General features: G+C 39.4%; 1 protein-coding gene across 12 annotated transcripts in view; it reads left to right on the forward strand.

Annotated features, from left to right (window-relative positions):
- Cdc27 (cell division cycle 27) overlaps positions 1–27,605 on the forward strand; it is a 49,147-nt gene that overhangs the window by 14,633 nt on the left and 6,909 nt on the right. For 2 of the 12 annotated variants that reach the window (XM_028882690.1, XM_028882686.2), the window contains 15 exons: positions 512–587; positions 2,246–2,393; positions 2,946–3,071; positions 7,274–7,371; positions 8,327–8,481; positions 8,584–8,795; positions 9,860–9,974; positions 10,613–10,746; positions 14,919–15,018; positions 16,131–16,338; positions 16,960–17,129; positions 19,805–19,957; positions 20,490–20,698; positions 24,332–24,449; positions 26,303–26,431. In XM_028882690.1, coding sequence (XP_028738523.1) covers positions 512–587; positions 2,246–2,393; positions 2,946–3,071; positions 7,274–7,371; positions 8,327–8,481; positions 8,584–8,795; positions 9,860–9,974; positions 10,613–10,746; positions 14,919–15,018; positions 16,131–16,338; positions 16,960–17,129; positions 19,805–19,957; positions 20,490–20,698; positions 24,332–24,449; positions 26,303–26,431 — 2,151 coding nt within the window. Of the gene's footprint in view, positions 1–511; positions 588–2,245; positions 2,394–2,945; positions 3,072–7,273; positions 7,372–8,326; positions 8,482–8,583; positions 8,796–9,859; positions 9,975–10,612; positions 10,747–14,918; positions 15,019–16,130; positions 16,339–16,956; positions 17,130–19,804; positions 19,958–20,489; positions 20,699–24,331; positions 24,450–26,302; positions 26,432–27,605 lie in introns of those variants that run through there. The other 10 variants (XM_028882691.1, XM_028882687.2, XM_028882692.1 and 7 more) reach the window with 6 other exon arrangements.

Raw genomic sequence — 27,605 nt, forward strand, 5'->3', positions numbered from 1 at the left:
GGGATCTTTATGGATTGTTATTTTAAACTAGGGTTTGGGGATGAGCAAGTTATTGGTGAAGAAAAAGACTATACAGAGGTGTCGAAGATTGGCAGTTCATGCAAGGATTGAGAGAGGAAATGCAGATATGTTCGAAGTCATAGTAAGAAACTTTATGTAGCAGCACACTATGGAATTTAATCTGGCTAGTGCAGTTTTATCACAAATTAGAGGCAGTGGGCTGGAGAGAGCACTTGCTGCTGTCACAGAGGACCCACAGGGTTCCTGGCACCTGTATCTGGTCTCTCATAATCACCTCCAGGGGATCTGCTCACCCCCAGCCTCCGCAGGTGTCTGCACACACATGTAAAGAACTACAAATAACCAGGGCTGGTAAGATACTTCAGCAAGTTAACAGACTTGAAATAAATTATAAGTAAGAACTATATATACAAGAGTATTATGTTCAAGGCTGTGTGCCAAAAGTTACTTTGAAACTGTTTGTATTTATGCGCCTTCCCTCTGTTTACAGGCTGCTATATGGCAAGCACTAAACCACTATGCTTACCGAGACGCAGTTTTCCTCGCAGAACGACTGTACGCAGAAGGTTTGTGATCTACTCATTTGTATAGAACCACAAATAACTAAAATACATGGAATTACATCATGTTTTATGACTATCAAGTCTCTTTTTAGTTCTTTGTCTTTAATCTTTTTATTTTTAATTTTGTGTGTGTGTGTGTGTGTGTGTGTGTGTGTGTGTGTGTGTACTTGTTGAGATAGTGTCCTCAGAGACCAGAAGTATCAAATCCCCTAGAGTTAGAATTGTGAGCCCCCTAAATATGTGTGCTGGGAACTGAACTCACTGTATGTTCTTAATTGCTCAGCCACCTCTCCAACTTTCTGTCTTGTTTTGTATATGTTCATGTGTGTTGGGTGTGTGTGCAGAAGCCATAGGACAACCTTGGGTGTTGTTTTCTGGCTTTTTTTCACTTTGCTTATTTTTGGGGAGAGGGGACAGCCTGTCTCTGGCCTAAAACTTTTCAAGTAGGCTGGGCTATGTAGCCAGTGAGCCCCAGAATTCTCCTCCCTCCACCTCCTAGTGCTGCAGTTAGAAGGGTCCTAGGAGCTGAACGTAGGTCCTGGTACATTGAATGTAAGCACATCACTGACTTGAGAGCTCCCAGCTGTTTTGTTTTTGTTTCGAGACAAGTTCCCACTCTGTATCCCAAGCTGGCCTTCAACTCTCCACTGTCTTGCCTTGGTCTCCCAAGTTCTGGGGTTATGGTCCTGAACTACCATGTCTGTCTGTTTTTTCAGGACGGGTTTCTCTGTGTAACAGTCCTGGCTGTCCTGGAACTCTTTCTATGGACCAGACTGGCCTCACACTCACAGCAATCCTCCTGCCTCTGCTTCCCATGAAATGGGATTAAAAGTGATTGCCACATGCCTGACATTGTTTTTTCTTCAGAAATTTTTTTTTACTTTTTTTTTAATGGGGTGGCATATGTTATGCCTTGTATGGAAGTCAGAAAGTAACTTGAAAGAGTTGTTTCTCTTCGTTCATGTGGGTTCTGGGGATTTAATCCAGGTCCTCAGGCTTGGCAACAGCCACCATTACCAACTGAGCTGTCTCCTAGGCCCCAAACTTTTCTCTGTCTTGAATATAATTTGGCATTTGGTGTTCGAGAGGAACAATGTTTTTTTAATCAATTCATTTTAATGCAAAAATATTTGACTCTAGTAATGAGGTTTATTTTCTCTTCCTAGTAAAATGTAACTTTTGTCTTCCCAAGAGGTCTATTTAGAAAAATATTTCCTAAAATAAGATGCTTTCCTGGTAGGCTATTGAAGGGTAGAGATGTGTGTTTGCATTTCTTCTGTATTTACAGAAAATATCATTATCTTCATTGTATCTACTACCTTGGTTCTTGTAGAGAGATGATCAGGAACTGGCAAACAGGTTTTTTTCCCCCTCTGTATAGCCTGACTGGCCTGGAACTTGTTGTGTAGCTAGACTGGCCTAGGACTTGAAGTGAGTTTTTCGCTTCAACCCACTGAGTGCTGAGATTACAGATGTGGGTCACCAACCTTAACTTTCCTATCAAGAATTGATTTCTCCATAACTCACCTTTGAATTAATAATTGTTTTTGATTAAATAACATGCTTAATTTCTTGTTGCTAAACTTGTTTATTGACAAACTAAATACTGTGTAATATGCTGAATAGTAGCTAATTTATCTTTTCTTTTTTTAATGTCTTAGTACATTCAGAAGAAGCCTTGTTTTTACTGGCAACTTGTTACTACCGCTCAGGAAAGGCATATAAAGCATATAGACTCTTGAAAGGACACAGTTGTACCACCCCACAGTGTAAATACCTGCTTGCAAAATGTTGTGTTGACCTCAGCAAGTAAGTATTAAAATCTTCTTTAGCTAGTTTTGTTATACTTCCATTGAATTTTAGATAAAATTCTTCTAACAAACTCTTGACTTCCTTTCCTCTCCTGAGTAACAATTGAAATGTTTGTACCACTGACTATGGCATTAATTTGGTCATGGGAGAGTTCATTATAATGGTGATAAATAATTCTTTTTTGGTGCTGGGCATCTCTAACCCTGGGCATCATACAAGCTATGCAAACACTCTTTTTGTATAAGTAATATATTTGCTGCTCAGACTAGATTTGTCCATACAGAAACTGAATTTTTTTTGTTTGTTTATTTTTTCAAGACGGGGTTTCTCGGTAGACATTGAATTTTAATGAGTTCTGATTTTAAAGGGAGTACTGAAAATTTAAGGTCATAAATTTCTAGCTTCCCAATGATTCTAAGTCCATGATTGCTACTATTTTACAAAATATCGTTAATTTTTCACTGTTATCTGTTGTTAGACTCACAGTGATAATAAAAGATATCTTCATGAAAAGCTTTTTACATTGACAAATTAATTTATATTTTAAAGGCTTGCAGAAGGGGAACAAATCTTATCTGGTGGAGTGTTTAATAAGCAAAAAAGCCATGATGATATTGTCACTGAGTTTGGTGATTCAGCTTGCTTTACTCTTTCATTGTTGGGACATGTATATTGGTAAGTAAGAAAGACTCAAATTACCAGAAAAGGGGCTCCTGTGTAAGAATGCTCTGTACTGTGCAATAGTATCAGTATATATTGATAGGTGTAACAGATACAAGTTGGCTTTGTAGTCCCTAACCTTTTTCATCGTGACCTCATTAAATCTGTTAAATAGTAGAAATGTTGATCCCACTTTACTCTCCACATGGCCTTGGTTGGTGATAATAGCTGCAGAAACTAACAAGCTCTTATCTTAGGTGAAGAGAGCGCACTTGTGTGGTTGATTCCCTGAACAAAGGGAGTGAAATTTGTTTTCCTTGATGTTAAAATGTCACTGGTACCCCTTAGAAAGGCTTCAAGACAGGTTTCGGTAATAGATTGTTTTCTTCCAATATATAGTAATCTTTGGAAGGAATTTTTAATATACATAAACTCAGAATTATTATATAATAGTAACATGGGCCTCACTCATTTTTTTGAAAAATACTTTTGAAGTTGAATAGATTAATAGAAAATATACATATTCAGACTGCTCATCGGGAGTGTATAAGAGAAGTGATTAAAAACTACTTCCCACCTTCCCTCCCCCTCCCCCCACAAATGGCCAGGCCAGACAGTGGTGGCACATACCTTTAATCTCAGCACTTGGGAGGTAGAAGCAGGCAAATCTCTAAGAGTTCAAGACCAGCCTGGTCTACAGAGCGACTTCCAGGGAAGCTAAAGCTATTACACAGAGAAACCCTGTCTCGGAAGGGGGGGAAAAAACCCACACATAGCCAATTGTGTGGTACATGCCTTTATCTCAGCATTCAGAAGACAGAGGCAGACTGAGCTCTTGAGTTCAAGGCCAGCCTGATCTATGTGGTGAGTTCTGGGCCATTAGAGCTACAAAAGCAATAAATAAATAAAACTTGAAATGACTTTTTGTGCAGAATAACCGATTTGGTTGAATATTATGGGGGCTTAATTTCAGGTGTAAAAGTGTTACATCAAGTCATTCATACCACACTTAGGAACTGGAATAAGAAAAGAAAGTATCTTCATTTCCTTAAAAATGGAGTCGGGTATCAGCATGCACCTATGATTATTTTTGTCATTCGTTCAAGGAAAGTTGAGGTCCTTCTCCCCTTGTAGCTAAACAAGAAGTCTTTGGTCCTGGGAATATTAAAGGACATAACTCACAGTCCCCACCTTGTTTGTCATAGAGAAGGAAGAAAACAGTAACGAAGTATTGCAGAAAGGGATTATGATAAAATTTGGGCACGATATTTTTCAAGTGAGAGAATACTGGTTCTCTTTGGTTAAGAAGATAAAAGGCTCAGTGGCAGAGCCCTTGTCAGCACAATGCAACAGGCCCTGGGTTCCATCCTCAGCACTGAGTGGGAAGGAAGGGGAATAGAATGCATATATACAAGAAACTTGGTTCCAAAAAAGTCATTTCTTTCCTATAAGGTCTCAAGGAAAAGATGTTTGAGGGCAATCAACTGTTTGAAGGGACTGAGTGGGGGCTTTGAAAGAAGTAAAAATCTTAAGGGAAACAGAAATATTCTTTAAAAATATGATGAAGTTAGATAGAAAAATATCCTTACTTTAGAATTGCTGAAAACAAATGTAGATGAGATAGCCATAGAAGCTTGGGTCAGTCCTCAGACACTGAAGTCACTTATTCATGTGTGCAGCATGCTTGCACTGAGCCAGAGAAGGACGTTGGTTATATGGCTACATGCTCTACCATATTTCTTTGAATCAGGGTCTCTCTCCCTGCTCAAAGCTCAGCCTGGCTGTCACCAGTTCCCATCCATCCTCCTGTCTCCCCCTCCCACAGCACTGGGGTTACAGACTCACTTATGGTCATACCCAGCTCTTTTTTACATGGGTGCTGAGGATTTGAACTCAGGTCCTGCTTGTGCAGTGAGCATTCTTATACCCGGAGCCAACTCCACAACTCCTGTATTTTTCTTTTCCTTAGCATTATGTTGAAAATATCTATGGATTGGTTTGCTACTTTTAACTTTATTGCTTTCAGAAAATGGCCTTTCCTTTATGCCTTTTCTTCATTTCCTATTTTAAAGTTATTTCTGTATTGTGGTAGGTAATTTAGTCAGTCTTTTTTTTTTAAAAGATTTATTTATTTATTTATTATGTATACAGAAGAGGGTGCCAGATCTCATTACAGATGGTTGTGAGCCACCATGTGGGTGCTGGGAATTGAACTCAGGACCTCTGGAAGAGCAGTTGGTGCTCTTAACCTCTGAGCCATCTCTCCAGCCCCGATTTAGTCAGTCTTGTGACGATTATTTTTCCTTTATTTTGTCTGAATGGTCTAGGTATGCTTTTTCTGCCCCCTGTTCCTCCTCTCTCTGTCCATGTTTATTGTTTTTATGGATAACACTTTCTTTTTCTCTCAGTGCTAAGTAGCTCTTTTACCATGAGCCCCCCCACAGCCCACATTCTTATCTTCTTATATTTATGCTGTTATGTGCTCACTTGAAAACTTAGAAGTGAGGCTGACCTATTAGTTTTCCAAAGAGTTCTTTACACTTCTCTGATGTTACACCCTGCACATTAAACCATATGTTTTATCCTATCGTTTCACTTCAGGACAGTGGCTCTCAACCTTTCTAATGCTGCAGCCCTCATGTTGTCATGACCACAACCATAAAATTACCTTCATTGCTACTTCATAACTGTAATTTTGCTACTGTTATGAATCGTAATTTAAATATCTATTCACTGATGGTCTTAGGCCACCCCTGTGAAAGGTCATTCAACCCCAAAGGGGTGCCACCTGCAGGTTGAGAAGCACTGCTTCAGGATGCTTTGAAAATTTTAGTCTCATACTATCTGGTCTTTTAAAAACTTTAGGGTTTTTGTTTGTTTGTTTGTTTTTAGTTAAAGCTGGGTGTAGGGGTGCCATACCTGTTACCTCCCAGTATTTGGGAGACAGAGGCTTGAGGATCAGGCATTCAAGGTCATTTCAGCTATATAGAATCTGAGGCCAGCTTTGGCTATGGGATACCCTGTCTCCAAAAACAACAAAAGTTAGAATTGCTGTAACTTCACACACATTCACTCACACACATACACACACACACACACACACACACACACACACACACACACACACTCCCCGAATAGATAATAAAGTATTTGAACTTTGGACCAGCTAGGATTTTTTGGGTTTTCTGTCTTATTTTCTTGTTTTTTAAGCTGAAAGGAATCTTAGTAACTACTGACCCTTCCTTTCCTCCATTTTAAAAGGTTAAGGTGCAGCAGGGCCATTCTGTTACTTCCCAGAGTGGTCAGGGTATAATCGGTTCCAGGTTTGTGGGCAGGGGTAGGGGTGGCATTATCTAGCTTCAAAATCTAATTCTTTCTATACCTGATTAGAAAGAATATCATCAGCCTCCCTCTTTATTAAAAGATCACCAGGTGGTGGTAGTGCACGTCTTTAGTTCCAGCACTAGGGAGGCAGAGGCAGGCAGATCTCTATGAGTTCGAATACAGCCTGGTCTAGGTCTACAAAGTGAGTTCCAGGACAACCAGGGCTATGAAGAAAAACCCTGTCTCTACAGAGCAAGTTTTAGGGTGGCCAGGGCTACAAAGAGTAATAACCCTGTCTTGAAAACACACATAAACACACACACACACACACACACACACACACACACACACACACACACACACACACAAAATCTGGCCATTTAAATATTTACATTCAAATGTAAATTGCTTTCAAATCTACCATTGGAGTGTTACATAAACAAATAAAAATACAGTTGAAGCATTGGATGTCTTCTGTATCTCTTTTTAGTCACTATGTAGCCCTTGGCTGGCCTGGATTTCACTAGTAGACCAGACTGGCCTTGAACGCATAAAGATCCTCCTATCTCTGCCTCCCGAGTGCTGAGATTAGAGGCATGTGTGTCCCACCACACCAAGTCTTATCTTTTATCTGCCAAGAAATTAAATATCTAAGAATGCAGTGAGAACTGAGAATGGTGATAGAACCTTGGAATCCGAGGCAGGAAGGTTGAGTTTGAGGCTAGTTGGAGCTAAATGACATTATCTCAGGAAGCAAGAGAAATTAAGAATTTAGGGAAACATCAAAAGAGTGCTGAAAGAATTTCTATAAGATTGATCTGATCTTTATATCAAACATTATAAGAAAAGCTTTGGGGTTTATACTTTGTTTAATGTGTTGTTTCTCTCCACAGCAAGACAGACCGGCTTGCCAAAGGATCAGAATGTTACCAGAAGAGCCTTAGTTTAAACCCTTTTCTCTGGTCTCCCTTTGAATCATTATGTGAAATAGGTGAGCTTGAAGGGGTGGGGGCAGGAGTCCTCTTTCCTTCTTTTCTCTTTTCAAACAGTGTTTTCCTACCAGTGTTTTGAGACCTTGTCATTTCACTATAAGAAACTATTTTGCAACATAAGGGTTGTTAAATTAAAAATAATAGATTAGCTCCCAGTTGGCTAGCATATGCCTGTGATCCCAGTACTAGAGATACAGAGGTGGAAGCCTCTTCAGTTTAAAACCAGCCTCAGCTACACTATGCGGCCAGCCTGGCCTGCAGGAGACCCTGTCTCAAAAAAGCAGGCCCTCCTTAGAATCACTACTCTGTCTTTAGCCAGTCACCTTAAATGTATGTGTCCTCCAGGACAGATAACACTATGTATATAATACTTTCTGTATAAGAAAAACAGAAGAGGATTTCCGTGTGTGGTGTCTATTTGTAAATTGGCATGTGTGTGCCACATAGCATGTGCGACAACTTGCAGGGGTCTGTTCTTGCCTTCAGCGTGCATGTCTCAGGGATTTAACTCAGGTTTTCAGGTTGAACAGCAGACCTTTACCCATGAGCCAGATTTATGATATTTAAAACTTACAATTTATTTTCCAAATTTACTTTTTTTCGAGACAGGGTTTCTCTGTGTAGCTTTGCGCCTTTCCTGGAACTCACTTGGTAGCCCAGGCTGGCCTCGAACTCACAGGGATCCGCCTGGCTCTGCCTCCCGAGTGCTGGGATTAAAGGCATGCGCCACCACCACCTGGCTCCAAATTTACATTTTTAAGGGTTAACTTCCACAATAAATTAATGATTGGACTTTGGGGAGATAAGATTGATTAGCATAAATGGACAGGAGAATTTTGAAACTCTAAATAGGGCTTTATTTCTACCTAATTATGCATGCTTGAAAAGAGATTATTTCCCAGAGGCAAATTTTTGGTTTAGTTTTTTTTTGTTTTTTTCTTTTGGTCTTCACAGGTGAAAAGCCAGATCCTGACCAAACATTTAAATTGACATCTATACAGAATTTTAGCAGCTGTCTGCCCAACACTTGTACAACTCTAGTATCTAATCACAGTTTATCTCACAGACAGCCTGAGACAGTCCTCACAGAAACACCCCAGGACACAATTGTAAGTGTATTTCTTCTAGTGTTCAAATATTCTGAAACCCCAAAAGAATGATTGAACTAAACAGTGTATCATAAGTGACATGGTAGAAAATTTCTGTTTCAGGAATTAAACAGACTGAACTTAGAATCTTCCAATTCAAAGTACTCCTTGAATACAGATTCCTCCGTGTCTTACATTGATTCAGCTGTAATTTCACCAGATAATGGCCCCCTTGGAATGGGTACTTCCATATTATCTAAACAGGTTCAAAATAAACCAAAAACTGGTCGAAGTTTATTAGGAGGACCAACTGCTCTTAGCCCATTAACCCCAAGGTAAGTCACACAAGATATTCTAAAATTTACTCTGTTATAAAAGATGGTGAATCATATTATTAGTAATGCAAGTGAATATAAATAGCATCTTCCGAAATCAGTGTGAGAAAGTGGCATTCTGAAGAAATACATGTATAAAATTTTTGAATTAAAGATAAGAGGGCTGATGTTGTAGCTCAGTTGGTAGAGTGCTTGCACAGCATGCACAAAGCTCGGGTTTGATCCTTACCATAATGCATGTAATCCTAGTATTTGGGAGGTGGAAGCAGGAAGATAAGTTCAAAGTTATCCTCAGCTACCAGTTAGAAGCCTATGATATGTGATGCCCTTTTTCAAAATAAGAGCAAAATAAAGCAGAGGAAAAAAATTAAAACTTTTCAAATATGCCTCAATTAGTATATGTATTAAAAGATAATATCTTTATGGCTGTCCATCTGCAGATAGCAATGAAACCCTTGAAATATATGTTTGTGGTATAGTTAGGGCGGTATTATCAGTCCTCTCTTCTAAAACATGGAAGAAGAAGAATTGACACCTGTCATTGTAAAAATCTTGTCAAATTTATTAAAGTGTATGATATCTGAGTGTATACGATAACCCATCACAAAAGCTGTATGTTCTTTGTTAAAAGAATAGACTGAATAATCTTAAGGCCAGGGAGTTACTGAAATAGCATGACCAGGAGATTGATTAGGGCATCTGCAGAGACCAATGGATAACTGTATCGATAATTAGTAGGTAATTACCAATAATTTCAAGGACATTGTCTCCATTGTTCCAGGAATGGAATTTATTTTCGTCATTTGGATCTTAGCTTTTAAAAAGGCAGTCCATTTCTAGATCAGTCGCTATTGGTCACTTTAGGTTCCTGTCCTTTCTTCTTTAGTTCTGGTGGGTGGAGTACTCGACATTCACAGCTCATTTTGAAATCTGCCCCTCAGATCCTCATTGCCCCTAAGACTGATTTGCCATTCTCTTCCTTTTAGACCTTCTAATTTAAGTATACTGCTGCTTTATATATGCCTTGATGACTTTTTGACACCTTGATTTCAACCTCTTCTCAGTTTTGGGATTTTGCCATTAGAAACCCCAAGTCCTGGAGATGGATCCTATTTACAAAACTACACTAATACACCTTCTGTAATTGACGTGCCACCCACCGGAGCCCCTACCAAAAAGGTATTTGCTGTGTAAAATGTAGTGTGGGTATTAATTAAGAAACTTCTTTAAAATTCTAGTTTATAAAGGTAGCTTCAGAGAGAATTTAACTTTATATAATTATTCTTTCCTTATAGTTAGTGCCCAAACTGTAAAAGAATGTCATTGTCATAGTCTACAGATATATCAGACACATACATCTGGTTCATTTCAGTATCTAATTAAAGAAACGTCCATAAACTAAGTTAAGATTGTTTCTGTCACATTGAACAATTATGTCAGATGAGGCAAGCAGAAACCAATCAATGAAATATTAGAAAAACTGGAAAGAAATGATGATGCAAAAGAGCAATATCTTTAGCATTTAGAAAGGGACCAGATGATTTTTTTTTTAATATCTCCTCACACTCCTATTTAACTGTTTTACTAAGTGCAAAAGGAAGAGTATAAAATCTTGCTGTATCATTTTCTTTATAAATAGCAAATTAATTTATAAATATTGAGACTAATAGCTATCTTTTTTAAGACAACATAGTGATAGTAATGATTGTTTTAGGATGGCATTATATATTCTGAACTGTTTTCACTGAGAAAATGTAGATAGGAGCATCATTGTGTCTTTTATCACTTGCAGTGCAATCTATAATCACAAACCTTAGACTTTTTGTGTTTTACAGTCTGTTGCCAGAATGGGCCAAACTGGAACAAAGTCTGTCTTCTCACAGAGTGGAAATAGTCGAGAGGTCACTCCAATTCTTGTCGCACAAACACAAAGTTCTGGCCCACAAACAAGGTATTTATTATGGTGTCTATTTCTTCAAAGTAATGTATATGTTCCTTCACTTTTTTTATTATTTATTTATTTAATTTATTTTGCTTGTTTTGTTTTTGAGACAGAGTGTCTATATTATGTAGTCCTTGGTTGTCCTGGAACTCACTATGTAGACCAGACTGAGATCTAGTTACTTCTGCCTCCCAAGTGCTAGGTAAAGATGTGTGCCACCACACATGGCAAATACAGATTTCATTCTCTCTTCCCCCATTCTTTCTTTCTTTCTTTTTGGTTTTTCAAGAAAGGGTTTCTCTGTAGCTTTTGGAGCCTGTCCTGGGAACTCACTTTGTACCCCAGGCTGGCCTTGAACTCACAGAGATTCACCTGCCTCTGTCTCCCAAGTGCTGGGATTAAAGGTGTGCGCCACTACCACCTGCCCATTATTTCTTCACACAGTTCATAAAATCAAACTTCAGGTTCAGAAGCCTTAAAACTGTCACAGATTACAGTCTTACTATCTAAAAGGAATCACTGTACCTGTAATGTTGGAGTGGTGATTCTAATCAGAAATATCAGCTTACAGAGTGGCTGCCTGGGGTTCTGTTAGAAGGATTATTTGAGTGATTCATTTGGGATTTTTTTTTTTTTAAACAGGGTAGGCAGTTGTTACTGGTTTTTTGGTTTTTCCTTTTTTCTTTTTTGATACATAACCCTGTATGGTCAAGACACACTATGAAGCCCACACTAGCTCTGAACTGGCAGCAAACCTTAACTCCTGAATGCTGGCAAGGTTCACTTCCTAAGGCTACAAGTAATGAAGTACAGACTGGGCCCCCTGATCTGAGAATCCAAATTTCTCTAGAATACAAGACCTTGAACACCAGTATTACATAAAAAGCTTCAGAGTTTGGAGCAGTAAGATGTTATCATCCTGGATCAGGAATGCTTAACTAGTAAGGATTTTTATACAAATATTACAAAATCCAAAATAACTGAAATCTGAAATACTTCTCATTTCAAGCATTTTGGCCAAGTGTTACTCAGCCTGTTCCACAAACTAGATGTCTTAAATTTCTTCTCTTTTTTCTTTTCCCTTTCCCTGTGTCCCATGTCACCAACAATCTCTCCTAGCTTTAAAACATGTGAGTTTGAAATCAGGATGTTGGCAGGAGCATTTCCCCACCAAAGTCTGTAGGGAGGATCTTTTCTTCCTCAGGCCTTCCTTAGATTGTGTCTAAGGGACACTTCCTTACAGTGTCCCTCCTGTAAAGACATCAATCATACTGGATGAGTACCCACCTTAATGACTTCATCTTAACCTGATTAAATCTACAGAGACCCCATTTTCCATCACAGCCACGGGTTCTGGGCATGAGGACTGATACCCAATTGAGTACTGCCATATAACTTTGCAACCAAGCATTGCTTAGCAGCTTTCTCTTTTTAGAGACATCTTTAGGGCTTACAGTGTATATTTTAATGTATCAAATGTGCCTTCAAGCAGTAAACTACTCTGTAACATGAAGCCTTATGATGATTCATTTTGATGCTCTTAGGGAATGTTGTAACTGTTTTGTATCCATATATATTATAACCCTCACAATATATCACTATTTAAACCTTAAAACAGTCATTTATCTTTTATAAAAAGAAGAAAAGCAGCCTGTTTATTTTTATCCACATATCTAGTATTGCTAATGGTCTTTCAGCAGACTCCAATCTGGTATCACTTTCCTCCATCTCCTGTAGTCTGTAATGTGTCCCAGTAATGAATTTTTTCCCTCTTCTGCATATCAGGAAAAAGCTGTTTCATCTTGGTTTTTTTTTTTTAAATATGTATTTATTTCACATCCTGACAGCAGTTTCCCCACCCTCCTCTCTAGAAGTCTGTTTTCTAGGCTAGCCTCACTAAGCTCAAGCAGCCCTCTTACCTCAGCCTTCCAAGAGTCTGGAAAGACAAGTGGTTAGCGCTGTACCCAGATGTCATTGCTTTTAAGCGAAGTGTTAGTGAGTAGGAAGCAGCTGAGGAGATGGCTCAGCAGATGCAGGTTCTGTGAAAGCAATAGGACTGGAGTCCCACTCCATCCCCAGCACCTTGTGTTGGGAAGAGACAGGCAGGTCCTGGAACCGTTCCAGCCAGCCAGCCAGCCAAACCAGAACTGTGAACTTGGAGTTTAGTGAGGAGAGACCATCTCCAGGTGTGGAGTGGAGAGAGAGCTCAGTCCTCCCTTGCTTGTGAAAATATGAATGCATGGGCATGGCCAGGCATGCTTGTATCCCTAGCACTAAGGGGGAAAGGCAGAGAGAGGATCTAGAGAGCTCACTGCCAGCTTGCCTAGTAATAAATGAGCTTTTGGTTCAGTGAGGGGCTGATTTATGAGAATAAGGTAAAGAACCATAGAGGAAGCTACCTGAGGCCCTCTTCTGGCCTTGCTTAAACACTTAGAGATATGAATGTGTGAGTGCATAAACATCTTTAAACTGGGGTGGAAAGAAATAGAATATATATATATTATATTATATTTAATTATAATTTATTTGTATTAAAATAATCAATATCAAAAATTTTAATTTTATGTGCATTGGTGTTCTTGCCATGGGTGTTGGGTCCCCTGGCACTGGAGTTACAAACAGTTGTGAGCTGCTGTGTAGGTGCTGGAAATTGAACTCGGGTCCTCTGGAGAGCATTCTGTGCTCTTAACTGCTGAGCCCTCTCTCCAGCCCCTAGAAAATATTTTGTTACCATGCATATGGAGGACCTTCCCAGAATGGCTAGCCCCATGATTTTCTTCACAGAATTGATCCTCTAGAAGTCATTTCTGTGAATTCCCCAAGGTACTTGTTGGTAACTCCCAGATCATTTTGTTTTAAGTGTGTGGATATTTTGCCTGCGTGTATGCCTGTGCACTGTGTGCATGCCTGTGTATATGCATAATATAAAAACAGCTGGGTGTAGAAGTACACGTGCCTTTACTCACAGAGCTTGGGAGGCTGAGTTTGAGGCCAGCGTGCTCTACATAATGAGTTCCAGGACAGCCAGAGTTACATAGTTAGAACCTATCTCAAAGAAAATAAACCAAATCTTTAAAAAGGAAATTCCTTTTTAGCTGATCATGGTGGCATGTACCTTTAATTCTAGCACTCAGGAGGCAGAAACAGGCAGATTTCTGTGAGTTCAAGGTCCTATTGATCTACATGGAGAGTTCCAGGCCAACCAGAGATACATAGTGAGACCCTTTGTGTGTGTGTGTGTGTGTGTGTGTGTGTTTGCATTTGGGTCAGACAGATGGCTCAGCAATTAAGTCTGCTTTTGTAGAGAACCACCATTTAGTTTGCAACATGGCCTGTAACTCTGTAACATTGGCCTGTAACTCTAGTCCAGGGGATACAGTGCCCTCTTCTGGGTTCTGCAGGTACCAAGCATGCTTGTGGTGTACTTAGATATATCATGTAGGCAAAACATTCATAGACATAAAAATAAATAACTTTTAAAAGTAGAATTCTTCAGTCTTATGGTTTGCCTTTCAAGTAGACCTGTATACAAGTGATGATCCTCTTATCTAAGTAAAATAAACCTTTGCTTTAGCTGGTTACACTTCTGTTTAGTCTAGTGATATTTGTTTACTGACAGATACTGCACATTTAAATTATTTATGCCTAACTTTTCCTTTTACTTAACATTTTGTACTTGGCAGTACTTATCTCTAGACAGTTGTCTAGAGATATGTTTGTCCTTTATTCACTCAGATGTTTTTGTAGATTCAGTAAAAATGTCTATTTTCAGTTAGTGACAAATTTTCCTGTACTCTTTAGCATTCTATAATAACTTTTTTTAAGGGGAGGGTGTCATGTGCATGCTGGTACATGCTGTGCACTCAGGCCAAAAGAGATTGTAGCATCGCCTGGAACTAGACTTACTGGCAGTTGTGAGCCACCCAGAATGGGCACTAGGAACAAAGCTTGGATCCTCAGGGAGAGCATCAAGTACTCTTAAACAATGAGCCATTCCTCTAGCCTGTGAATCATTTTTAAATTCTGAGTTTTCATAGAGAACCAAAGGAACTAAGCAAAAGACCAATTTTAAAATATTTCTATGATGAATGCATGTTTTAATAAAGTAGAGTTGGCACAATAGTTAATGCTCATAAGCTGAATATTAAGTGTTTAAAAATGTCTGGTTTTGTTTGTTTTAGTACAACACCTCAGGTATTGAGCCCCACTATCACATCTCCCCCAAATGCATTGCCTCGAAGAAGTTCCCGCCTCTTCACTAGTGACAGCTCTACAACCAAGGTAAAGACTGTGGGTGTCACAGTCATTTACTGCTTCCTGGGCTCGGGTCTCAGTGTCACTGACTCCACTCAGACAAGCAAAGGGCTTTGTTTGTAATTTGATGCAGCGCAGGCTGTCGTGGAAATCGTCATCCTCCTACCTTAGCTTCTAGGGTTCTGGGAGTACCGAGATGCACCACCATGCTGAAAGAAATAATTTTTTATTTGGAGAACTAGCTATAGTTTTTGTGACTCTCTTTGATCCATGGGTAATATGTCATTCTTGAAATGACCAAATTATAGTAAAAATGTCAGTGCCGTATCAGGAAGTACGGCTGGAGGAAAAATGTGGCTATTGAAATGTAGTGCAAATGGATTTCTTTGTTGTAGAGGAGTAATTGTATGTCATAAATGTTGTGGTTGGTTGCATAAACGCCTTTGTTTGATAAAATTACAGAAAACTACATGTGCAAAAGAATTCATATCAGTACTAGGAAATGTACATGGGGTCTGTAGTCTGCATATTATCACTGAGGAAAGAATGAGTAGAAATTCAGTCATGTTACTGCCTTCCTAGAATTGTTTTAAAGTTAAAAGCAAAAGATGCGGTGACATTTGTTTCTTGGTCTGCTGACTGACATTATGAATAATTTGCTTTTGATACCTCCAGTGTTTTTATGCCATTGATTATAGTGCTTTGATGTAATTAGTGTTGCATTTTCTTATTTTTAAATAGTGAATGAGAATGTGATACTCTCAGCAAAGAGCTGCCCTTACTGCAGACTGACCTCAGTCACTCTTAACTGTGCAGTTCATTGTTGTATATAAAATGAAATGACTGTCAGGGCTGCTGGCTCATTCCTGTGGTTCCATTATTTGGGAGGCTAAAACAGGAGGATTGCTTCAAGTTCCAGGTCAGCATGAGCCAAAAAGTAAGACCCTGTCTCAAAACAAAAAACAAACAAAAAAAGTTAAGTGTTTTTGAAGACTTGATCTTAGAAAATTTCTGATAAGAAACACAAAAAGACGAATGAGGAGTATGCATTTCTTCTGTGTGTAGTACTCGAGAAAACGTTGTTGGAAACATCTAAAATAATGAGTGTGACAAGCATGACATTTTATCCCTTCTTACAGGAGAATAGCAAAAAGTTAAAAATGAAGTTTCCACCTAAAATCCCAAACAGAAAAACAAAAAGTAAAACTAATAAAGGAGGACTAACTCAACCCAACATAAATGATAGTCTGGAAATTACAAAGTTGGACTCTTCTATCATTTTAGAAGGGAAAATGTCCACAATCACACCTCAGATCCAGGCATTTAACCTCCAAAAAGCAGCCGCAGGTCTGTTGTAAATGCTTTCTGTAGTTCTTGTGGTTTTTGTTTTATTTTTACTTTCTTATACACTTATTTTGATTAAGTTTCTTCATGTCTTCATTGTTTTTAGATAAATACTGGCATTAGAAATGTTTTAATGTTTATTTTATGTTTTTAAATTTGTGTCTCCTTGTATTTCTGTGTATATGTGTATGCCCACAGAAGCCAAAATAGGGCATAAATCCCACAGAGCTGGCATTATAGATGATTGTGAGCTGCCATGTAGATGCTGGGAACTGGATGGAAAATGCTCTGAACAACTGAGCCCCCTTAAAAAAACATTTTTTACTTAATTCTATTTTATTTGAGAGAGAGACTGTGTGTGTGTGTGTGTGTGTGTGTGTGTGTGTGTGTATGTATTTAGGTTAAAGGACAGTTTGCAGGATTCAGTTCTTACCATACACCATTTGAGGTCTCAGGGATCAGACTTGGTTCATCAGGCTTAGTAGCGAGAGCCTTTAACCACCAAGCTATCTCGCCAGCCAGATACTGGAACATTTTTTAAAGGAGTAATCTGTGATTAGCTTTTTTTAGAAAACCAAAGTTGTGTTTCTCTCCTTTGTTTATTATATTGTTTTCTCCTAGAAGGTTTGATGAGTCTTCTTCGTGAGATGGGAAAAGGTTATTTAGCTTTGTGCTCATACAACTGCAAAGAAGCTATAAATATTTTGAGCCACCTACCTTCTCACCACTACAGTACTGGCTGGGTATTGTGCCAAATTGGACGGGCTTATTTTGAACTCTCAGAATACATGCAGGTAAGTATCCAAAGATATTTATTATGTGATAGTGATATATTTTTATAATTATTGTCTTAGTCTGTATAGTAGTCAGGGTTACTAGTGCTGTGTTGAAACACTAGGACCGAAAGCAGCTTTGGAGGAAGAAAGGGTTTATTTCACTCACAGTTCATATAAAGCAGTGAGGTTAGAACTCACGTAAGACATGGACCTGGAGCAGGAGCTCATGTGGAAGCCATGGAAGGGTGCTGCTTACTGGCTTGCTCCTCGAGGCTTTTGCTCAACCTACTTTCTTTCAGAATTCAGGGCCACCAGCTCAGGGGCCCTCCCCCATCAATCACTAATTCAGAAAAAGCTCTATAGCAGGATCTTATGGAGGCATTTTCTCCATTGAGGGTTTATCCTTTCGGGTAATTCTAGCTTATGTCAGGTTGACATTAACTTAGCCAACACAATAATTTATAAATAAAATTTCTTGCATTAAGAGATCATTTGAATTTAGTGGGCTTTTTTGTAAAGTATCTGTAGAGAACATTCATCAAGTTATGTGAAATATTTATGTTCTCAATTGAATGTGAAAATAGTAACCATTTAATCAATATTTATAATTCTTTCTATAATATGTACAGAATTATATACTGAGCTGAATGTTCACCATTTAATGTGTCTTATAAACTTAATTCTGTTGCCAGGTGTGGTGGTGTAAACCTTTAATCCCAGCACATACACACACACACACACACACACTTTATTAATGCTATGAGGAAGACTATGCTTAATTGAAGACACGGTGTTCTTATAATAGGTTTTTTTGGGGTTTTTTGTTTGTTTTTGTTTTTGTTTTTGTTTTTCTTGTGAGACAGGATCTTTCACTTTGTACCCCTTTGAGACAGGGTCTCATGTAGGCCAGGACTCTGTATAAACCAGGATGACCTAGAACTCCTGATCCTCTTGCCCTGTCCTTTTAGATTTTGGGGTTGCAGGCATGTACTACCATCCCTGGTTTATGAACCCACATGTGGGTTGAATCCAGGGCTTCATACATGCTAGGCAAACTCCATCAATGGAGAACTGCATCAGCCCTTCAACTTTTTTTACTAGGTTTTTGCTTTATTTTTTGTTTTTTTTTCCGTTTTCCTGTTTGCATAGATCATACTCACTTGTTTTTTTGTTTATTTGGGTTTTGTTTGTAAAGCTAATGCTTGCTTTGAATTCACGGTATTCTACCTGCTAGCCTTGAAATCACAGGCAAATGCCTCCATACCTGGATCTTTATCATCGCTTTCCTTTTTTATTTTTGGGAGACAAGGTCTTGCTAAGTAGTCCAGTCTCACCTTGAACTCACTGCATGGCCCAGGCTGGCCTCAGACTTGTCAGTCCTCTTGTTTTGGCCTTCATCCCTAGCTAATAATCACTTTTGAAAGATGACAATGGTTTCTGAAACTGAAACTAAAGGTATCTGTATATGGCCATCTGCTTTGTTACCTTATATAGCCTGTGTCTTTGGAAGAACTTAATGCACAACTTTTTAAGAGATTTGAGGGAACTTATAAAACATCAAACTGATTGTAGATGCCAATCCCATGTTTTGGGCGAAAGTTGCCTGTTTTGTGAACGTCCTTTCCTGGGGCTGGAGAATGACTCAGCTGCTAAGAGCGCTTGCGATACTTGAAGAGTCCAGTTCCCAGCACCCACATCAGCTTACAACAGTCTGAACCCCATCTTCAGGGGATCGGATGCTCTCTTCTGGCCTCAGCTACCACATACATGTAGAAGTCCTTTCCTTATTTTCTGTCCATCTTTATTTCACTGAATACAGCCCAGATGCTGACCTAAACTTTGAATGTTTTGAACTTACTAAGGTGATAAAACTAGGTGATTCATTGGATTTATAAAGTTTTTAAACCAAGAAGCACAGTTCCAGAAATTGTGAATATTTTGAGGGAAAAAAGGAACCTAACAGCTATGGAGAGACCTCAGGAAAGGGCAGTTGGTGTCCAGCAGGTCCAGTGCTGGTCATGGTTCTGCACTCGGCATGCTCTAGAGTTGGCAGCCATCTTACCTTGTTTATTCCCTCAAAGTTTCAGCTCAGCCTTGCAGTATATTCTTCCCCTCCCTCTCTTTAAAATGTTATTTTGTATGTGTACCAAACATGTACCTGGTGCCAGAAGAGGGTATTCGATCCCCTAGAACCGTTGTTCCAGATGGTTATGAGGCACCAAGTGGGTGCTGGGAAACCAAAGCCTGCCCAGCCCCATTCTTTTTTATGGAAATTTCTTTTCAAGTTTCATGTCTTTACCCATAGTTAAAATACAAAAACTAGGCTAAATATGAGTGATTGCTTCATTCAGTATTTGACTTCCACAGCTGATTTGTTCAATTGTTCTCTTTTTTTTTTTTTTTTGGTTTTTCGAGACAGGGTTTCTCTGTGTAGCTTTGCGCCTTTCCTGGAACTCGCTCTGTAGCCCAGGCTGGCCTCGAACTCACAGAGATCCTCCTGGCTCTGCCTCCCGAGTGCTGGGATTAAAGGCATGCGCCACCACCGCCCAGCTTGTTCAATTGTTCTTGTTAGTAATTCATAGAAAGCATAATCAATCCTTGCTGGGTTTAGGCCCTATGAAAACAGTGACCAGCATTACCCTGTATATATAAACTGCAGCAACTTGTTTCCCCTTACTCTTTTTTTATTTCAGGCTGAAAGAATATTCTCAGAAGTTAGAAGGATTGAGAATTACAGAGTTGAAGGTATGGAGATCTACTCTACAACACTTTGGCATCTTCAGAAAGATGTTGCTCTTTCAGTTCTTTCAAAAGATTTAACAGACATGGATAAGAATTCACCAGAGGTATGGTAACAATCTGTTTAATAATAGTCACTTTTCTTTTACTTGTTTAATGATGTGTTTATTTAATTATTCTTTATCAGTAAAAATATTAGGAGTCAGTTATCAGGTAAGAACCTGAATGATCAGAGCTGCTGTGGAGAAACCACCAGTGACCTCCTGCCTCTTGGATTCCTCCTTCCATGTAAAAGCCAAGCAGGCATAGTGTAAACTGTTGTAATCCCAGCACCTCTCCGGGGCGGAGGTGGAGACAGGCAAGGCCCTAAAAGCTTGCAGGCAGCTAGCCTGCTGCACACAACAGAGCAACACAGACCTTGCCTCAAACAAGGTGGAAAGCAAGGACCAACACACACACACACACACACACACACACACACACACACACACACACACACAGTTCCTGAGGTCAAAATTAAATTGAGATACAAAAAAATTTAGAAACATAAGTTTCTGCTTTTGACAACATTTTTTAAAATAAAGCATAAAAATGTGTAACTGTGTTTGATTATTTTTGTGTTTGTTTCCATTTTGCCAGGCCTGGTGTGCTGCGGGGAATTGTTTCAGTCTGCAACGGGAACATGACATTGCAATTAAATTCTTCCAAAGAGCTATCCAGGTTGATCCAAATTATGCTTACGCCTATACTCTATTAGGACATGAATTTGTGTTAACTGAAGAACTAGACAAAGCATTAGCATGTTTTCGAAATGCTATAAGAGTAAACCCCAGACATTATAATGCATGGTAAGTGTAAAGACAAAGTCTTCTGAAAATCAGTTTATTTATTTAATCTGTTTGCATGCATGTGTATATGTATGGAGTGTGTGAGGCACAGTGGACATGTGGAGGTAAGAACATTACATCCAAGAGTTGGTTTTCTCCTTCTTCTATGTGGGTCCCAGGAATAAACTCAGCCAGACTGAGCAGCAAGCACCTTGCCAGCCCTTAATGGCTTTTTCTTTTTAATATGTATGCATGTTATGCTTGTATGTATGTTTGTATTATGTGTGTCACATGCATGCCTGATGTCTTCATTGGTGTTTCTGTTGTTGCATTGAAACACCATGGACCAAAAGCAAGTTGGGGAGGAAAGGGTTTATTTATTTGGGCTATACTTCTACGTCAATGTTCGTCATTGAAGGAAGTCAGGGCAGGAGCTGATGCAGAGGCCATGGAGGGGTACTCCTTACTGGCTTGCCCCTCATGGCTTGTTCAACCTGCTTTCTGGTAGAATAAAGAGCCACCAGCCCAGGGATGGCACCGCCCATGATTCCCTTATCTATCACTAATTAAGAAGATGCTCTGCAGAACCCAATCTTGTGGAGGCATTTTTCCTCTTGGGTAACTGTAGTTTATGTCAAGTTGATTATATATAGCTGGCACATATGGTGTCCACAGAAGACATCAATTCCCTAGAACTGGAGTTATGGGTGGTCATGAACTGTCATGTGATTCTGGGGATTCTCTGTAAGAACAGCAAAGTCCTCTTAACTTCTGAGCCATCTCTCGAGCCACCCTGCCCTTGTTTTGTTTTGTAGCATTCTTTACAGTGTAATTATGTGTATAGAGGAGGTTGGAGAAATAGCTCAGTCAAAAAGTGCTTGCTACACAGTGAGATCCGCCTGCCTCTGCCTCCTGAGTGCTGGGATTAAAGGCGTGTGCCACCACCACAGCTCACATAAGTAGATATTTTTAAATACAATATTTAAGTGCATTTATTTGAAGAAGAATTAATAAAGGATGCCAGGAAATGACGCAGTGGGTAACACTTGCACACAAGACCATTTAGTTCAAATCTAGTTGTTCTTTGACCTCCACTCCAATTAGCATGCTATAACACTCAGGAACATCACACATCACACACACACACACCATAATATAGACACATTTTTAACTAAATTAGCAGAGGAGATGAAGAAATGTTTCAGTGGTTAGGACCTAATTTCTGTTCCAAGATCCCACATGATGGCTCATAATCCTCAGTAGCTCCAGTTCCAGAGGATCTGATGATCTTTTCTGACTTTTTTTGGACACTAGGGATACACTTGGTGTATTTACATTCAGGCAAAGACTCAAACACATAAAATATGAATAAATAATTGGGAGGGGGGCTACTTAACAGAGTCAAGAGTGATGGTGCATAATCTTATCCAGTACTCAGGATGCAGAGGCAGACACATCTCTGAGTTTGATGCCAGACTGGCTTGCCTAACAAATTCTAGGCTAGTCAGGGCTGCATAATGAGACCCTGTCTCAAAAGAGGGAAAAGACAAATTTAACAGAGTACCAATAAGATGTCTCAGTGGCTCAAGGCACTTGCCACACACAAGCCTAGTTTCCTAAATTCAGTTCCTTGGGACCCACATGATGGAAGGAGTCTTCTAAACATCACATATGTCCCTTCGCACATGCATATACACACGATATTGAAATGTTTTGTTTTACTCATGTTTCACTTTTAAAAAAGAATTCATTAAAACTTGGGTGTGATAGCACATACCTGGCTGCAGCTTAGCTTTTCTACATAGGAAATTCCAAGCTAGCCAGAGCTATATAGGAAGACTCTATCTCAAAATAAAGTCAGGGAGGGGAGCTAAAAATTTAACCCACCTAATAAAGTGCTTGACTCCCATGTACAAAGCCCTGGGTTCTGTCCCCAGAACCACATGTACTAGACCTAATGGCTCAGGCTGTAATCCCTGTACTAGTGAAGAAGAAATGGGGATTAGAAGGTCAGGTTATCCTTGACAACATAGAGATTGGAGGATACCCCAGGATACATGAGACACTGCCTCAAAATGAATATAAAGTAGTATACAAATCAAACATTGACGAATAATAACGCACAAAGAAGTCATAAGATCCAAGCCTATAATAACATATACGTAAATGTGTGAGTGTGGGTAAAGTCTAAATATGAGAAAGAAGACCAAGAGGTGATGAGAAAAGGATAAAATGGAGGCACAAGGGTACACGAGTCAAGGAAGTGGACAGAAGACTTAATGAAAGTTTTTGTTTGTATGCTGGATGTGTGAATTCAGCTTTTTTTTTTTTTTTTTTTTTGCACTGATATATCAATAACATTTTTATAATCCAAAAGAATCCAACATGTGGGGTGGTGGTGGCGCACGCCTTTAATCCTAGCGCTCGGGAGGCAGAGCCAGGCGGATCTCTGTGAGTTCGAGGCCAGTCTAGTCTCCAAAGCAAGTTCCAGGAAAGGCGCAAATCTACACAGAGAAACCCTGTCTTGAAAAAAAAACTATGCACAAGAATCCAACATGTGTTATTCCTTCGAGGCAGTGATTGTGAAAACTTGGTCATTTCTAACTCCATTAGCCATTAGTACAATAGGAACTCAACTAGTCAATGAATAGATGATGTGTTGTGTCGACTCACACAACAAATAGATTCTTTTTGTTTAGATATTTTCTAAACAAAAAAATGTTTTTCTAACTTGCAGTTCCCCCACCCCCTTATTATAGTGTTGCTTAATCTGTAAATTGTATTGCTATATAAAGTTGTTATACATACAATAAAGTTTGGTTTAGAGGGGAAAAAGGAGGAGATTGAATGTACTAGATCCAGTCACGGTGACATATGCAGTTATTTTCTAGCTTCAGGGGAGGCTCAGACAAGAAGAGTGCTTGAGCCAGGAATTCAAAGCCAGCTTAGGCACATAAAAAGGGTGGTGGTGGTACACACCTTTAATCCCAGCACTGGGGAGGCTGAGGATCTTTGTGAGTTCAAGGCCAGCCTGGTCTACAGAGTGAGTTCCAAGACAGCTAGGGCTATACAGAGAAACCTGTCTTGAGGGGAAAAAAAGGAATAATTTAGCAAAATGTTTGCCACACACTTGATCTAGACTTAATTGTCTAGATTAGAATAGTGAGTTTAAGGATGTGACTTCTTTTTTTCTCCATTATCATAGTTTTACCTATTTGGTTAATTTATTATAAAAAAAATGTCTTCTAAAATGCTTCATTGATTTTTATTATGACTAATACTTTTTTTGTCTCCCCATAAGACTTAACATTGGGAACTGGAGAGACAGCTCAGCAGTTTAGAGCATTTACTACTCTTGCAGAGGACCCAGGTCAATTCCCAGTACCACATGGGTGGTTCACTTAACCAGTTCCAGGAGATCCAATCCCCTCTACCGACCTTCTTGGCACCAGGAGACACACACACACGCACACACACACACACACACACACACACACACACACACACGAACACAGAAGAAAAGGAAAAAAAAAGACTTAACATTGTTTTTTCCATTGTTTATTAAAGTGTCAGGTACCATAACTGTTCTGTTAGTAGTTGAATTAAACTAGCAGAAATTGTGTCCTTAAAATCGTACTTTTTTTACAATTTCAGGTATGGTTTAGGAATGATTTATTACAAGCAGGAGAAATTCAGCCTTGCAGAAATGCACTTCCAGAAAGCACTTGATATCAACCCTCAGAGCTCAGTCTTACTTTGCCACATTGGAGTAGTAAGTAACCTTGCTAACACGCCGGTATTTCCCTTTCAAATAGCTTAAGTGACTCGATCATGGTTATTATGAAAAGTGGGCCTTTTTGTCAAAGAAGCAGTGTCTCAGTCTTTACAGCTGTCACCCTTTGACTTGGTGAAGAAATGAATGCCTGTGGGACTGAGGGTGCAGCTCGCTTGCTGTAGATTTGGTCTCTAGCACTATGGGTGGATACCTGAGCATGGCTCACACGGCTTAGAATCTTAACACTTCCTGGAGGTAGAAACAGGTGGATCCTAAGTTCAAGGTCGTTCTCAGCTGTGAAGCAAGTTTAAGGCCAGCTTGGGCTACAGTGCGACCTGTCTCTAGAGAGGAAGGTTTGGGATGTGGGATTCCTGTGTGTATATACTCTTTCTGCTTTTTTTTGTTTTTGTTTTTTGTTTTTTTGTTTTTGTATATTTGTGACTCAAATGGTGTTTTGTTAAGAGTTGCTTTATTTTTGATTATGTGAATGGATGTGTCCACTTGTCTGCAGATGCCCAGAGAGACCAAAGGCATCAGATCACCTGAAGCTGGAGTTTTAGGCAATTGTGGGCCACCTGACCTGGGTACAGGGAAACAAACACACTCTGCACTTAGCTAGACAAGAGCACTCTTAACCCTTAACTGTTAAGCCATATCTCCAGAGAGAGCTTTATGTAGCCCAGACTGTAATGTATAACTGAGTAATATGGATTCATGAGCAAGTTCTTTGAACATAGAATATTTAGAGGATCATAATAAGCCTTTAGAAATGTTGTCTGCATAAATGATAAATGCTTTTCTTGTGAAAGGTAAAACCAAGTTTTACTTACCTTTTAGACTTCGTGGTAATTATCTGCTATAAAGATCAAATCATGGGTCTGGAGAAGTGGCTCAGTGGTTATGCAGAGGACCCCAGTTTGGTACCTAGCATCTGCTCCGGGCAGCCCACAACCACCTGTCATTCCAGCTCCAAAGGATCTGAGGGCCCCTGGCCTCCACAGGCACCTGCACTTGTGTGCATGTGCACATGTACATACACACACGCATGTATGCATAATTCAAAATAAATCTCTTCTAATATATTGAATCATGATTATTATCATAGGCTCACAGTGGTAGATGGCAGGGGTCTGAGGACCTAGGTTTTTATTCTATAGAAAATTATTTAATATCTTTGGAGTTCAGGGTGCTTTTTAAAAAATTAATATTATTACTATTGTTATTACTGGGAGAGAGTCAGAGGATAGTAGAATTGGTTTGTTGTTCTACCTTACATGGGTTCTGGGGATTGAACTAAGATCAGGATCTTTACCAATTGATCAGTTTTGCTGGCCCTCAGTGTGCTGTCTTTAAAATGGAGAAATTGCCAGACTTAGAAGAGAATTAGAGATAATCTGTTAATCACTTAGTGTCTTAGTTACTTTTCTATTGCTGTGATAAAACTCATGACCAACTTTAGAAAACGTTTGATTTGGCTTAAAGCTTCAGAAGTTAAAGCTCATGATGGTAGAGCAGAGGAACAAGAAAACACTGGGGATGGTGTGGGCTTTTAAAGCCTCAGAGCCTGCCCTCAGTGACACACCTCCTCCAGCAAGGCCACGCCTCCTAGTCCTAGCCCAACGGCCTGCCTACTAGGGACCAAGTATTCAGACATGAGCCTCTGGGCATCATTCTCATTCAAACTACCACATTTAGTGTAATGAGTTCCTTAGTCCACTTAAACCCAGGAGACAATCCAATTAGACTACACAGCCTAATAGTTTTATTCTTAATACTGGTTTTGGGTTATGTTTTTTGCTTCTTTCTTACCTTTCTTCAATAATATCAAGACCGATCTTTATTTCTTATAGGTTCAGCATGCACTCAAAAAATCGGAGAAGGCTTTGGATACCCTAAACAAAGCCATTGTTATCGATCCCAAGAACCCTCTATGCAAATTTCACAGAGCCTCGGTTTTGTTTGCAAATGAAAAATACAAGGTAACATTTATTCCACATTGTATTGTATCTCTTTAAAAAAAAAAAAAAAAAACAAGGCCAGCTTGGCCTGCATATCAAGTTCCAGGATAGCCACAAAGAGAGAGGGCTACATAGAGAGACCTTGTCTCAAAAAAAAAAACAACAAAACAAATACAATTTTTTAAAAGCTAGATGTTACTGATGATTTGACTTTTTTTTTAATTGTTTTCTCTTTTTAAAAGCTGTTGAGGGGGGCTCTTAGTTTCATATTATTGCATGAACTATTCCTAAAAAATGAGGTATAATTCTAGTAGTTGGGAGTCTGAGACAGGAGGATTGCCACTAGCTCCACTCCAGCTACAGAGTAGTCCAGATACATTTTAAGCTACATTTTAATGAAATTCTATCTCAAAAAAAAAACAAAAAAAGTAGAAATTATTCTGAATTATTACAAGGCAGTCTTGTCGTGGCACCCCCCCTCCCCCCAAACCATGCTGACATGCTGCAGCAGGCTGGTGCAGATGCACACCATGTGGACATGGCAGTGGTGGCCAGTAATTCACAACCCAGATGCTGCATTCACATGGAGAATTTATTATAATAGAGAGATGAAGAGGAAGATAGGAAAGAGAGAGAGTGGGCACCTTGTGGGAGGAAAAGCAGAAGAGAAAGAGAGGAAGGGGAGGAATTTTTCCTTAGAATGGGGCTTTTACCTCAGGACGCAGGTTGGTGCCAAGGGGTGGGTCAGAATATTAACAGAAATACCCCTGGTTTCAGAAATGTGTAAGGATTCCATGTTTAGAAAGGCTCTATGTGCATCAGGATTATCTTAAAAGAGAGACCTGGAACATCATCCTTTTGGGACTAAGTGAGCGGAAGAGTGACTGGTGAATGACCGCAGCATGACCACAGCACTCACTGGTGACTCTAGGGCTGTCATCGCTCAGTGATGGGTACTTATTGAGTATCTGCTGTCCTAGGAAAATAAATAATGTAATCACATTACCTGCCTTGAGTTCCAACATAGTACCTCTTAGAAGTATGGGAAGTAAATATAAGGAAGGCTAAGAAAGAAGAGACATGAAGTGACATGAGAGTTTTCTGATCATTTATTCAGTCATAAATGATGGCAGATCATTTCACTAATTGCCCTCTGTTAATGTGTATTAGCAGAGCAGGTATGGTGGGATGCTAC

This window comes from Peromyscus leucopus, chromosome 8b (assembly GCF_004664715.2).
Source record: "Peromyscus leucopus breed LL Stock chromosome 8b, UCI_PerLeu_2.1, whole genome shotgun sequence".
Lineage (NCBI taxonomy): Eukaryota > Metazoa > Chordata > Mammalia > Rodentia > Cricetidae > Peromyscus > Peromyscus leucopus.